This window comes from Dipodomys spectabilis, unplaced genomic scaffold (genome assembly GCF_019054845.1).
Source record: "Dipodomys spectabilis isolate Male_0828 unplaced genomic scaffold, ASM1905484v1 ptg000188l, whole genome shotgun sequence".
In the NCBI taxonomy this organism is placed as follows: domain Eukaryota; kingdom Metazoa; phylum Chordata; class Mammalia; order Rodentia; family Heteromyidae; genus Dipodomys; species Dipodomys spectabilis.
The window spans coordinates 3484846-3499288 of record NW_024870865.1 but is presented as its reverse complement, the minus strand read 5'-3'; the positions used below and the strand labels follow the sequence as shown (position 1 = coordinate 3499288).

Genomic DNA, 14443 nt, shown 5'->3' with positions numbered 1-14443 from the left:
TCTTTCTTTGGCTGTTGATCTGGGCTTTTTAATGAGTTCCCTGGAGCTCAGGAGGAGAATAGTCTGTGAGTCATGATCCAACTCATGTCCCCAGGCAGACTGCTGGCTTCTTTGAGCAGAGAAAACCCTGCGAGAAGCCTGGGCTGATGCAGTTGGAAGGCAAGTGGGTTTACTCTGAAGATGGCAGAGTGCAGTCCAAGTGAATGAGCGTCAGACACACTGGGGGGGGGGTGGGGGGGGCCCTCAAAAAAACAGTGGTGTTTTTATCTAATGGGAACTTAGGTTTTTCAGAGAGAATATTTCTCTCCCAGCAGAGAGAGAAAGTCAATTTTAACAAACTTTTTCTAGGCTGGTTTTTACATTCTAAATTGTTAGTGCTTATATACATATACACACACACATACATATATACACATATATACATATATATGTATGTATATTTGTTTAATAATAATGTTTTATTCTATAAAATCTTTCATTTGAGAAGTTATCCTTGTTTTTGTTGATTTCTGGTATGAATTATTGAGAGGCATCATTAGTGAGATTTCTATTATCAATAGATTTCCTGCTCTGGAATTTAGAGAAGGCAGAAATTTCTGGTCTTTCTGAGAAGATTTGAAATGACAGTTTTCCCTAGAGGGAGACCCTTGGGCCAGATCCCTGTAGTGTTCTGAGGCAGGATCTAGAAGATCATTGGCCAGGCTGTTGTTTTAGGAACTCCTGTGAATTACAGTTATGCAGAAAAGTTATGTGAAAAGTGTTTGCGGTGTGGCACCTGCCCAGGCCTGATAGATAGATTTTTGAGGACTGTATCAGATGCCTTCTAGCAAATCCAAAAAGGGCAGTCTGGGTAATGCTGGAATTGCTCTTTGGTAGAGATAAAGGTATTCACTCTGTACTACTTCAGAGCTCTTATGTGGCTTAAATTTAGCTATCTGTTTGTTCTGTAGACATGTGTTTGAGTAGCTAGAGTAGTTCAGATGCTCTGATAGAGTCTAGAAATATAGAGAAGTATCAGAACGATTTCTTCCCCCTGTACAGTCTCGTAGGGGAGGTTGCAAAGTGAATTAAATACTACAGGTGCTAGGAACAGGAGAAGTGAAAAGTGAGTTTTGATCCAGGGCTAGGTGGAGATATAGGACTGTGGTGTTGTGTTACCATCTAGAGTGAATAGATTTTTGTTGTGTTAGCGTAGCAGAACACATGGGTTTGCAGGCAAAGGGCACAGCAGCGGAAGTGCAGTATAACTTGTCCAATGTGGCTGTGGTTGACAGTAGGGCCCCGTGGTGGGGGGAGTTTATTTGGGGTGGGGAGGAGGAGATTATGCTCACTGCACTTTTGCTTCTGTTTTGGCCATCTCTGTTCTTGGGTTCACTTTTCAGTAGAGGAGTACCTAACTCTGCCCTGCCCTCTCTTTCCTTTTGTAGGAATTCTGGGTCATGAACACCTCAATCCAGAGCACAATCATTCTTCTCATTGAGCAGATTGTGGTAGCTCTTGGGGGTGAATTTAAGCTCTACCTGCCCCAGCTAATCCCACACATGTTACGTGTCTTCATGCATGACAACAGTCCAGGCCGCATTGTCTCCATCAAGGTAAGGGAAATTTCCACCTTCCTCTAAGCCCCTAGAAGTGAGACCCTTTTCTGAGCGACAAGCCAATGTCTACTTCAGAACACCAAACTCCAGGCACATGGACACCTGAGGCATGTGGGCTTAGAGAACACTTACAGTTCTCTCTTGATTATCCTGACGTTTTTGCCTCCTTTACTGGCTTAGTCTTGGTTTAGTTCAATGCCAGTTTTTTTTGTATTTTCCAGCAACAGAATCCTTATCAATTATTGAAATAATAAGCAGAGAAAACAACATAATATATAGTCAAATGAAATAAGGGGAAACACCAAAAGAATGTAGTTTAGCTGGAAGCTGGGAGCTCCCTCCTGTAATTCTAGCTATTCAGGGGGCTAAAACTTGAGGATCATGGTTCAAAGCTAGGCTGAGTAGGAAAGTCCATGAGACTCTTTTTTTTTTTTTGCCTGTCGTGGAGCCTGAACTCTGGGCCTGGGCGCTGTCCCTCAGCTCTTCAGCTCAAGGCTAGTGCTCTACCACTTGAGCCACAGCGCCAGTTCCAGCTTTTTCTGTTTATGTGGTGCTGAGGAATTGAACCCAGGGCCTCATGCATGCAAGGCAAGCCCTCTACCACTGAGCCACCTTCCCAGCCCAAGAGACTCTTATCTCCAATTAACTACCAATAAAAAGGAATGTAATTCAAAGCCTCTTGATAAAGAAGGCTTTTCCAAGTCCTCACATCATTGCCTGTGTTGCATGTTATAGTTATTTTTTTTAGGTGATAGTACTGGGGATTGAACTCGGGGACTCACCTTTGTTAGGAAAGTGTTCTACCACTTGAACTGCATTGCTAGGCCTTTGTGGCTTTAGTTTTTTGGATAGGGTCTCATCTTTTACCTGGCTGGTCTCCTATTCAACCTCCCAGATAACTGAGTTTACAGGCATGGACCACTACACCTAGCTGGCTTTTTTTTTTTTTTTTTTTTGGTTGGTCCAAATAGGGCTTGAACTCAGGGCTTGGGTGCTGTCCCTAGGCTCTTTTACTCAAGGTTAGTGCTCAACCACTTTGAGCCACAGCTCCACTTCCAGTTTTCTGGTGGCTAATTGGAGATGAGAATCTCACAGAATTTCCTGCCTGAGATGGTTTGAACCCTGATCCTCAGATCTCAACTTCCTGGGTAGCTAGGATTACAGGTGTGAACCACCAAGCACCCTGGCCTGGCCGGCTTTTGAGAATAGGATTTTGCTAACATTAGTCCAGGGTGGCCTCAAATTAGGATCCTCCTATCTCTGTCTCCCAGGTAGCTGGGATTGTTGGCCTAGCCCACCAAGCTCAACTACTTTTTATTGTGCTCTTTCTCCCTTTCGCAGTTGCTGGCAGCAATCCAGTTGTTTGGTGCCAACCTGGATGACTACCTGCATTTGTTGTTGCCTCCAATCGTGAAGCTGTTTGATGCCCCTGAAGTGCCACTGCCATCCCGGAAGTAAGCATGCTGCCCTTAGGAGCCAACAGTCATTGAACTGTTAGCATTTCTTAAGTTTCTGGGCCATCATTTTGGTCATTTCAACTGCCATTTGTTTGAGTCTAGAAATATCCCTGACTTATGGAAATCCTACTTGTCCCCACCCCATTCTAGTTGTCCCACTGGAGTTTATATTGGATCCATGTCACCCACAATATCTCTGAAGCCCTTTCCCCCCTTCCCTCCTTGCTGATTGTAAGGTAGCTTCAGCTCACACTCATTGTAGGGCAGCATTAGAGACAGTGGACCGCCTGACAGAGTCTCTGGACTTCACTGACTATGCCTCTCGGATCATTCACCCAATTGTTCGAACACTGGACCAGAGCCCGGAGCTGCGTTCCACAGCCATGGACACACTGTCTTCCCTGGTCTTTCAGCTGGGGAAGAAGGTAAGACAGTTCTTAACCAATGGCATTCTGCCTTGTTCAGACAGAAGACTTTGTGAACTCCTCTGTTTGTTAGTCTGTAGGTCTCATACCACCATTGGAGAACGTAGAATGATCTGCTTTTTATGTTGGTGTGCTTTGTCTGTTCAGTAAATATTTGTTGAGCCACCTGTGTGGGGCAAGGGCTGTTCTAGAGGCAAGAAAGTCAAAGAGTGAAGTCTTTGCTCTCACAGTCCTCGATTCCAATGAAGCAAGGCGAGTAAACCCGGTGCGTCTCATATGCCTGGTGCAGGCAGGAATGATAAACAGCACAATGAGACAGAAACTTAACTTGGCTTTAGGAGAGAAAGAAATGTAGAGATGAGCAGGACCAAGTGGGAGAGAGATGAGAAGCCAGAGGGTGTCAAAGGTGATCCTGTGAGCAGCAGCGTACCTATCTTTGTGCCTGGAGCTCAGCAGTCTCTGGCTTCATCGCCATCCCACTGTTGTGCAAATCACTGTGGCAGGCTAGCAAGGGTGGAAGGCTTTGGGGGATTTTAGTTATTTTATTTATTTTTTTGCTTTGGGGGATTTTGAACACAGGAAAAATGGGATTGACTTAACATTTTATTTATTTATTTTTTGGGTCCAATCGTGAGGCCTGAACTCTGGGCCCTAGCACCACTTCCAGCTTTTTTTTTTTCTGCTTATGTGGTGCTGAGAACCCAACCCAGGGCCTCATGCATGCAAGGCAAGCACTCTACCACTGAGCCACCTTCCCAGCCCTGACTTAACATTTTAAAGTAGTTATTCTCAATGCTATAGGGGCATGGATAGCAGCAAGGGCCTGGGAGGAGCCACAGCAGGAAGCCAGGTGGCAGGAGGAGGGGTCTTTGTTTGGCACTTATCGGTGGATGAGAATTCCAGAGCTACCTCAGCAGAATGACTAACTATATTGTAATTAGGGTACTAATTCTTTTCTCTGCTTTTCCCTCTCCGTTACGATGCTTTCTCATGTTTCTCCCTTCCTGTCATAGTACCAAATTTTCATCCCGATGGTGAATAAAGTCCTGGTGCGGCACCGAATCAACCATCAGCGCTACGACGTGCTCATCTGCAGAATTGTCAAGGTGGGCCAGCCCCTGCCCAAGTCCTCAGTGTTTGTCCCCCTAGGTGTTCCTGCCCTCTAGCTACAGTGGAAGTTCACTCTTCCACTCTGAACTAGGATTGGCAAGCTTTTTCAGTGAAGATGCTTTTTTCAGCACAATAGGCCAGATGCTTTCTGTTGGAGCTGCTCCGTTCGGCCATGGTCTGCAAGTGGCTATCTTCAGCACATAAGCCAGTGGGCTGACTGTGTACCAGCCAAACTTTATGGATGCAGAAATTTGAGTCTCGCACAGTCCTCATGTATTGCAAAGTATTAATTTTCTTTAGGTTTTACTTTTGCATCCATTCAATATTGAAAACCCATTCTTCACTCTTGGGCTTTACAAGGGCAGGCAACAGGTCGTAGGCCGCCTGGGCTTTAAACACTTGACTGTGCCTGTTCTTGCTCATAGTTCATCTTTACCATTTGCACAATTGGATACCTGTACTACTGAGTGAGTGCTTGTCAGTGACCAGGAAAGATGGATCTACAGTGGGGAATTCAGCCTGCCTACAGTTTATTTTGTGCATATGTACAGTTTTTTGCTGTTTGTAGAAGCCCTGGCTCTTCTGAAAGGTGTAAATTTCCCAAGATTTGTGTATGTTTTCTAAACTAGAAGCATCTAGTAGTGTTGCGGCTGTTTCCTCTGACTCTGCCTGCAGGGATATACCCTTGCTGATGAAGAAGAGGACCCCTTGATTTACCAGCATCGAATGCTGCGGAGTGGCCAGGGGGACGCGCTGGCCAGTGGACCGGTAGAAACAGGACCCATGAAGAAACTGCACGTCAGCACCATCAACCTCCAAAAGGCAGGTCCATTGTTTCCTGAAGACTGAGCAAGGGGAGCCCTTCCTAATCCAAGTGTAAACCAACCAGAAGCCAGCTTAGGCGGGTTCCTGGAAGTCTAGATATCATGAACTCTTTTTTTTTTTTGGTCGGTGGTGGGCCTTGAACTCTGGGCCTGGGTGCTGTCCCTGAGCTCTGCAGCTCAAGGCTAGTGCTCTACTTCTTGAGTCACAGTGCCACTTCCGGCTTTCTGGTAGTTAATTGGAGATAAGAGTCTCATGGACTTTTCCTGCCCAGGCTGAACTGTGATCCTCAGATCTCAGCCTTCTGAGTAAATAGGATTACAGGCATGAGCCACTGGTGCCCAGCTGAACTTAGGCTTTTATCAGCCAGGTGTCAGCTTATCTTCTGTTTTCTTTTTATAGTACAGGAGTTTGAATTCAATTCAAGTCCTCATACTTACCTGGCAGGTGCTCTACTAAAGCCATACTATCAGCCATTTTGCCTTAGTTATCTTTCAAATAGGGTCTCCACCTTTGCCCAGGCCAGCCTGCATCAGAGACATCCTACTTATGGTTTGCTGAATAACCAAGACTACAGGCACATACCACCACATTAACTTTTTGACTCAAACTGTGGGTCTCCCATTCTACACCTCTTGAATAGCTGGGATTATAGGGATGAGCAGCTACAGTTAGCCCCATAATATTATTTCTTTTTTCTTTTTTTTGGGGGGGGGGGGGTGGGTCCAGTCGTGGATCCTGAACTCTGGGCCTGGGCGCTGTCCCTCAGCTCTTCAGCTCAAGGCTTGCACTCTACCACTTGAGCCACAGCGCCACTTCTGGCTTTTTTTTTCTGCTTATGTGGTGCTGAGGAATTGAACCCAGGGCCTCATGAATGCAAGGCAAGGGATATACCACTGAGCCACCTTCCCAGCCCCCATAATATTTTTTCTAATGGAGGAAAAGTAGAGAACAAAGTATCCTTTTGTGTTCTCTTAGTATTTCAGTAACAAGACATTTTGTTGCAAATAGCATTGCCGTGTTTTTGTTTTTTTTTAACAATTAATTGCCATTTTTTAATGTGAGCAGAAATAGTGAGCCAGCACTAATGCTAGCAGAATCTTTAAAGAGTTGCTTTTCCAACTTCCTCTCATTGTACTCAACAGTTAACTAGGGCTTTTAAAATGCTTATTCTGGTACAGGCGGTCTGAGGGCAGTCTGCATTCCAAGGAGATCCCAGAGACTGTCAACCACATTTTGAGTAGTCGGGTTTTAGATCTTTGCATTAAACTATTGAACCAGCCACCTAAAAATAGGCTGTTTGCAAGCTCTTCCAGTAAATTTAGAATAATCAGTTACTTCACCAACTTTTAAGTAATAGACCAGGTTGCTTGTTTTCCACATTTTGTATTAGTCAGTGCCACTGGAGACTCCTAAGCAGCTCCCAGTTTGGATTTCAACATGGTGTTTTTCTTCATCATTAGCAGCTGACTCACAGCAGCTGCCCTTCATGTGATGCCACAGAAAGAAGTCCAGACGAGGCAGGCCTGCCAGCAGCAGCGGCTCATACCTGTCATCCTAGCAACTCAAGAGGCTAAGATGTGGAGGATGGTGATTTGAAGCCATTCTGGACAGAAGAGTCCACAAGCCTTTATCTCTAACCAGCAAAAATCAAGAGTGGAGGCATGGCTCAAGTAGTAGAGAACCTGCTGAACAAGCAAGCCAAGCAAGTGAGAGGCTCTAGGTTCAAACTCTGATACTGGCCCAAGGAAAAGGGAATGGGGCAGGCCTATGTCCTAGCTGACTCATTCTCTTCATTTGGCTAAGCCTATGAAGATCTGAAGGTTTATTAGTGTCTTTGTCCCCACAGATAGTGTCAGGTGATCCTACTAACACATGCTTGGTGATTTAAGCTGGGCATAGTGGTTCACTCCTATAATCCCAGCTACATGGGAGTTAGAGACAAGGAGAATTGTAAGTTCAAAGGCAATCTGGGCAAAGTTAGCCTCTGTCTTCGAAAATAGGAAAAAGACTGAATAAAGCGCTTGCCTAGCAAACTCAAGGTACTGGGTTCAATCACCAGTATCATTTAAAAAAAAAAAAATTCTTGCCGCTGATTTCAGATGAAAGTATAAAACATCCCTGGGTCAAGAGGAATGAGACTTCAGGGAAAGAACCAGGACCTCAGCCACATGGCATTCCCATGTTATTGAAGTTATTGAGACCACCTGCCAAAGCCTCGCATCGAGAGGCCAGAACACGTTCGCACACAGATGTCTCCAGCCAGCTGGGGTTCAGAATGTCTTTCCAGGCAGCTGTTGACCCTGCTTTAGAGATTTCTTCTATTTTAGGAACTACTGCTAGTAGTCTAAGTTTGCTCCCAGGAAGCTCTGTTTTCTACCAATGATTTGGAAGATAGGTTTAAACTTTGCCAGTCATGCAACAATCAATCTCTGGTTTATCTTACCTGAGAGCACAGATCAAGTTCAAAAATCCTAAGCAAAATCCCCCATGGCTGACTCCTGGGCCATTTCATTGAAAAACAAATTGTATTTCCATATAACCATGTAATGACAGTTCAGGATTAAGTGTGTTTAATCACCCCTCTTTTTCTTTTTTTTTTTTTTTTGTTGGTCGTGGGGCCTGAACTCTGGGCCTGGGCGCTGTCCCTCAGCTCTTCAGCTCAAGGCTAGCGCTCTACCACTTGAGCCACAGCGCCAGTTTTCTGGTAGTTTATTAGAGATAAGAGTCTCACAGACTTTCCTGCCCAGGCTGGCTTTGAACTGCGATCATCAAATCTCAGCCTTCTGAGTAGCTACCATGACAGGTATGAGCCACCGACTCCGGCTCTTTTTTTTTTTTTTTTTTATAAGAAAGTATTTATTTTATTCTTTTTTTTTTGAGGGTGGGGGTGTTCCAGTCATGGGCCTTAACTCTGGGCCTGGGCACTGTCCCCTGTGCTTATTTAGCTCAAGTCAAGTTAGCACTCTAGTACTTGAGCCACAGCACCACTTCCAGCTTTTTCTTCATATGTGGTGCTGAGGATTCGAACCCAGGGCCTCATGCATGCAAGGCAAGCGATCTACCACTGAGCCACCTTCCCAGCCCTCCGGCTCTTTTTTAAAGTCTCTAATATTTGTTTCCTTTTTTGGGCAGTCCTGGTGTTTGAACTTAGGGCTTCATGCTTGTTAGGGCAAGGTATTCTTCTACTTGAGCCATGCTCACAACCCTTTTTGCTTTAGTTACGTTTTGCATAGGTTCTTATAGTTTATGCCTGGGCCAACCTGGACTACTGTCCTCCTATTTGCTCTTCCTACCTAACTGGAATGACAGGTGTACCTCCCCTATGCCTAGCTTATTAAGTTGGGGATCTCAAAAATGTCTTGCTTAGACTGGCCTCAAACCACACTCCTACTTCCTAAATAGCTAGGATTACAAGTATGAACTATCACTCCCACCTTAAAGTTTCTAATGTTATTTTGATCGCTTTGCAGAGTTAGGGGTGGGACTTGTGTGTGCTAGGCAAGTGTTCTATCACTGAGCTATGTCCTCAGCTCCTGTAGTCTCTAATCTTTTTTTTGGGGGGGTGGGGGTGTAGGGGGTGGAATCTCATTATGTTGTCTGGGTTAGTCTCAAACTTTTGTGTCAGCCTCTCCAGTAACTAGGAGTATGGGTACGTACCATTGTCTCTAGTTTAATATTGCGCTGTTTTTGAAAGATGGTCTCACTGTGGCACAGGCTGGCCTTAAACTCAGTCCTCTTGTCTCAGCTTTCTAAGTGCTGGGATTACAAGCATGCATCACTACATTTGGCAGTGTTATGAGCATTTTGTCTTTAATCATCTATTCTTCATCATTTTAAGAATTCTTTTTTTTTGGGGGGGGTGCCTGGTTATGGGGCCTGAACTCTGGGCCTGGGCTCTGTCCCTCAGCTCTTCAGCTCAAGGCTAGCGCTCTACCACTTGAGCCACAGCGCCACTTCCGGCTTTTTTCTTTTTGCTTATGTGGTGCTGAGGAATCGAACCCAGGGCCTCATGCATGCAAGGCAAGCACTCTACCACTGAGCCACCTTCCTAGCCCCCATTTTAAGAATTCTTGAGGTGAGCGTTAATCACTGCTGTCTCTGTAGATGAGGACTTTGACGCAGGAAGATGAAGCAATTTGACCAGTTTATCAAGTAGTAATGGTGCAGCCAGGATTTGATGTCAGTACAAATCTAGAGCTCACTCTCTTATTACTATGCTGAATTATCTCTGCCTTACCTAGGTGCAATCTTACCTCAGAGGGAGAAATAGTTCTTTGTTTACATCTAACTTTTTTTTTTTTTTTTTTTTTTTTTGAGTCCGGTCGTGGGGCCTGAACTCTGGGCCTGGGTGCTGTCCCTCAGCTCTTCAGCTCAAGGCTAGTGCTCTACCACTTGAGCCACAGCGCCACTCCTGGCTTTTTTCTCTTTGCTTATGTGGTGCTGAGGAATCGAACCCAGGGTCTCAGGCATGCAAGGCAAGCGCTCTACCACTGAGCCACCTTCGCAGCCCTACATCTAACTTTTAAAGTGATACACAATGCTGTAATATACAGATCTGTTGTGTGATTAGGAAGCCAGAAGCTATGCACAGAAAAGGACTCGATGTTCCCATTTCATGCAGCAGACCCACGCCTGGAAGTCAGGTCTTTTGTAATCAGTCTCACTCTTCCTTCTCTTCACTTCTTAAAAATTCTCATCAGAAAGCTAAGCACTTGTGGCTCACGCCTGTTAATCCTAGCTACTCAGGAGGCTGAGATCTGAGATCATGGTTTGAAGCCAGCCCAGGCAGACAAATCTACAAAAGATTTCATCTCCATTAACCAGCAAAAAGCTGTTCTGGAGGTATGTGGCTTGCTCAAGTGTAAGCTTCATGAAGCTGTGAGTAAGAAGGTCAAGCAAGAGCTCAAGGCCCTAAGTTATACTAGAAAAAGAAATTATAGATTGGTTCTGGTATATAATAACAGTTTGTACAACTTCCCTTGTTGGTTGATCATCAGAACAGCAAGTCTCTGGTTTGTCCCAGGGAGATGATGGTTCACTGACGTAGCACACAGGCACACCGAGGTCCTTTCATTCCCTGATCTCTTTACTAGTCCAAGTTTGAAAACTGCCATAACTTAATAATTTCCTCAATTTAAGGGGATTAATATGCCTGGTCCAGGAAGTTAAGGATCTTGGGGTTGGAGGTGTGACTCATTTGGTAGAGTGCTAGCCAATGAGTGAAAGTGTCAGGTACCAAACTTGAGTCTCGGTCACAGAACTGAAAAAAAAAGAAAAGAAAAGAAAAAGATTTAGTAGTTAGGGCTAGGCAAGTTCAAGCAAATGTCATTTTGACAATGGTAAACTCATTGTTCTTAGAACACTGCAGTCTAAGGCTTTGAATGGTAGGGCCAGGATTTCAGCCAAGTGTTTCTAATTTCAGAGAAATAGGTGCTCACACACAGAACTAGCATTGTGCTGAGCACTGTTCTAAATTCATTACACTTATTAGCAAATCCTCAACACACCCTGGGAAGTGAAACTATCATCTTCGTTTTTCAGATAAGCAAGCTGAGGCACAGTTGACCATCAGCTAGTAAATTACCTAATAGCTTTGAACTCTGGAGTGTGGCTTTGGCCACTATACTAGAAGCTGGTCCTCTCCAGAACCCAGTCTTTCCCTCTATCAGCCTGTGCTGCCCAAACATGACAGGTGTGTGTTTACCCTTGAGCCAAACTCCCAGCCCCACAGTGGTGCACTTAATTCCTATAGAATTCAGAGTTTTGAGGAAAGGTAGAGAGGATAAACTAGAGAGTAGTGATTAAATCTGTTGGACTCAGAGCTGTGGCTTTGAGCTCACATTTCATCTGGCTGTGGTATGACTCATGAACAAGTGAACCTATCTCCCCTCTTCCTGTGTGGGACTCTCTGCTCTCAGGGCATCCTGGTTTCTAGCCTCAGGCAGGGTACTCCGTTCCTGTCATGCCTTGCTGGAGACCATTAGGCTTTGTTGAATGTCCTCTTGAGTGTGACAGGCCCTGTCCATTCTGATTCTCCAATACTCTGCTTTGCTGATGGTTAAAGACCAGCCAAGTGAGTTGTGAGATAGGCCTTTTCTAAATGGTGGTATGTTCTACCAATTACAATGGTTGCTTTATACCCTTTAATTAAATGTTCTTTTGTGTTTGTGTCTTGGAGGCATTTTATCATGGGGATTTAGGTGATTTTATAAATCCAAGTAGTATAATCATCAACAAAATGGTGGCTCTTTGCAACTGGCTCATAAAATTGGTGGTTTTCTCTTGTCACTGGTGGGATCACAGGCCTGGGGAGCAGCCAGGAGGGTCTCCAAAGATGACTGGCTGGAATGGCTGAGACGGCTGAGCCTAGAGCTGCTGAAGGATTCCTCATCGCCCTCCCTGCGCTCGTGCTGGGCCCTGGCACAAGCCTACAACCCAATGGCCAGGTATGGTGGGTCAGGCCTCCCTTCCACCCAGCTTTCTCTCCCTGGTGACAAAAGATTTTTCTGTGATGAACATTTATTGTTTATAATGACTCATACTATGGTGATGCAGTTAACAAGCTACCTTTTTCATTAGTAAGAAGCAAAAGGCAAGAATTTCATTTCACTTTTATCAGCACAGTTGTTTTACTGTGTGTATTTACCTGGCATGGTAACCATTCTTAGGACTTTCCTATTTCCACAGTGTGTGATGGCATATGCTCAGCTGTCGCACTACACCTTCTGCCCCAGGCACCTCTGAGCCCAGTGGCATCCCAGGGGTTGTGGTAAATACACACACAGCGTTTTCACATAGTCACAAATACATTAACTGAGGATCCTATGTGGACTCTGACCTAGATTAAGAACAATTCTTTCTTAATTTGCACAGGACATCTTTTAGTCTTTATGTTATCCTTTGTATTTCACATTGTGCTTTTTCCATCAGATTCCAACATGTTATGTACACACACATATATTATGGGTTTATCAGTGTCCAAGTCTTCTTCCCCAATATTTACCCAAAAAAAAGTGGGGAAAGAGTTATAGTTAAATGCCAGGGATGGCAAATTGTCCATCTATGTGATAATGTCAAGTTGTTGTAGTGGTTTTAGAAATGGTACTTGTTGGGCTGGGAAGGTGGCGCAGTGGTAGAGTACTTGCCTTGCATGCAGGAGGCCCTGGGTTTGATTCCTCAGCACCACATAAGCAGAAAAAAAAAAAAAAAAAAAGCCGAAGTGATGCTATGGTTCAAGTGGTAGAGTGCTAGCCTTGAGCTGAAGAGCTGAGGGACAGGGCCCAGGCCCAGAGTTCAGGCCCCATGAATGGACCGCCCCCCCCCCAAAAAAAAAAAAAAAAAAGAAAAGAAATGTTAGCCTGGCGCCAGTGGCTCACACCTATAATTCTAACTACTAAGGAGGCTGAGATCTGAGGATTGTGATTTGAAGTCAGCCCAGGCAGGAAAGTCTGTGAGACTCTCCAATAAACTACTCAGAAAAGGCTGAAAGGGATGCTGTGATTCTTGGAAGTGATAGAGCACTAGCCTTGAGCAGAAGAAGCTCAGGGAAGTGCCTAGGCCCTGAGTTCAAGCCCCAGAAATGGCAACCAAAAAGAAAAGAAATGGAACCTCTTATTCCAGATGTTTGTAAGACTCTAGCTGTTAGAGGATCTTTTAAGATTTCTGGATATGATTCTTTTGGCTAATGCTTCTAGTTTCTTCTTTTCGTTTTGTTTGTGTGGTTTTGTTTGTGGTTTTGGCCCGTTTCAGGGCTTGGATTCAGGCCCTTGCACTCTTGCTCAGTTTTTTTGCTCATGGCTGGCATTCTACCACTTGAGCCACACCTCTAATCTGACATTTTGCTGGTTAACTGGAGATAGAGTTAACTTTGACTTTTTGCCTGGACTGGCTTTTAACCATGATCCTCCAGGTCTCAGTCTCTTGAGTAGCTAGAGTTATAGGTGTGAGCCACTGATACCTCACTTCTAGTTTCTTCTAGTTGTCTGTTTCTCTCCCTCCCTCTCTCTCTCTCTTTCTCTGTCTCTTTTTTTCTTTCTCTTTTCGAACTAGGGGTTCTGATTGTATATGGAAAGAAATAGCAGAGGCTGCCTTTGCCATTTCTGATCGTAGAAATTAGGACATTGCAGCCGGGCGCTGGTGGCTCACGCCTGTAATCCTAGCTACTCAGGAGGCTGAGATCTGAGGATCGCGGTTCAAAGCCAGCCTGGGCAGGAAAGATCATGAGACTCCTATCTCCAATAAACACTAGGAAACCAGAAGTGGCACTGTAGCTCAAGTGGTAGAGCGCTCGCCTTGAGCTGAAGAGCTGAGGGACAGCACCCAGGCCCAGAGTTCAAGCCCTATAACCAACAACAACAAAAAAAAAGGAATTAGGACATTGCCTAAGAAACATCTTTAGAATCATTTGAAGGTTTTTTTGTTTTGTTTTGTTTTGTTTTTGTCAGTAGTGGGACCTGAACTCTGGGCCTGAGCATTGTCCCTCAGCTCTTCAGTTCAAGGCTAGTGCTCTACCACTTGAGCCACAGCTCACTTCTGGCTTTTTTCGGCTTATGTGGTGCTGAGGAATCGAACCCAGGGCCTCATGCATGCAAGGCAAACACTACCACTGAACCACCTTCCCAGCCCAAGGTTATTATTTTTTAACTTTTAACGCTAGCTATCTTCTGTATTAGAAGTCCCCTTACTGTCCCAACCCCTCTAGTGAAGAGGAATGATGCAGAAGGTGCCAAGTAATGCACCTGTGGAGGAAAACTACTTTGTGTGTTCTTCTCCTCTCACCTTTTCAGTCCTCTGGAGGTTGCAGTGTCTATACCTGCACCATGTGATAAGGTAGTCATTAGCCATATGTGGTTATTATAACCTAATGTTTAAAATTACCTTTCAGTAGTATAAAGGGGTTGCAGTTCACCTTATCCATTTATGAGATATGTGATGTGTATATGTGAAAATAGAATCAGGGTAAATTGAGGGTATGGGTGATGTTGGGAGAGAGGGGGGAGAACAATGAAAGGAATAACATTGATAAAGG

At 44.7% G+C, this 14443-nt stretch overlaps 1 protein-coding gene across 1 annotated transcript in view; it reads left to right on the top strand.

The window, feature by feature from the left end:
* The window catches only part of Mtor (mechanistic target of rapamycin kinase), a 129873-nt gene that overhangs the window by 35375 nt on the left and 80055 nt on the right, over window positions 1-14443 (top strand). The window contains exons 21-26 of the mRNA XM_042695777.1: window positions 1428-1595; window positions 2940-3052; window positions 3318-3480; window positions 4494-4586; window positions 5266-5412; window positions 11719-11861. Coding sequence (XP_042551711.1) covers window positions 1428-1595; window positions 2940-3052; window positions 3318-3480; window positions 4494-4586; window positions 5266-5412; window positions 11719-11861 — 827 coding nt within the window. The remainder of the gene's footprint in view (window positions 1-1427; window positions 1596-2939; window positions 3053-3317; window positions 3481-4493; window positions 4587-5265; window positions 5413-11718; window positions 11862-14443) is intronic.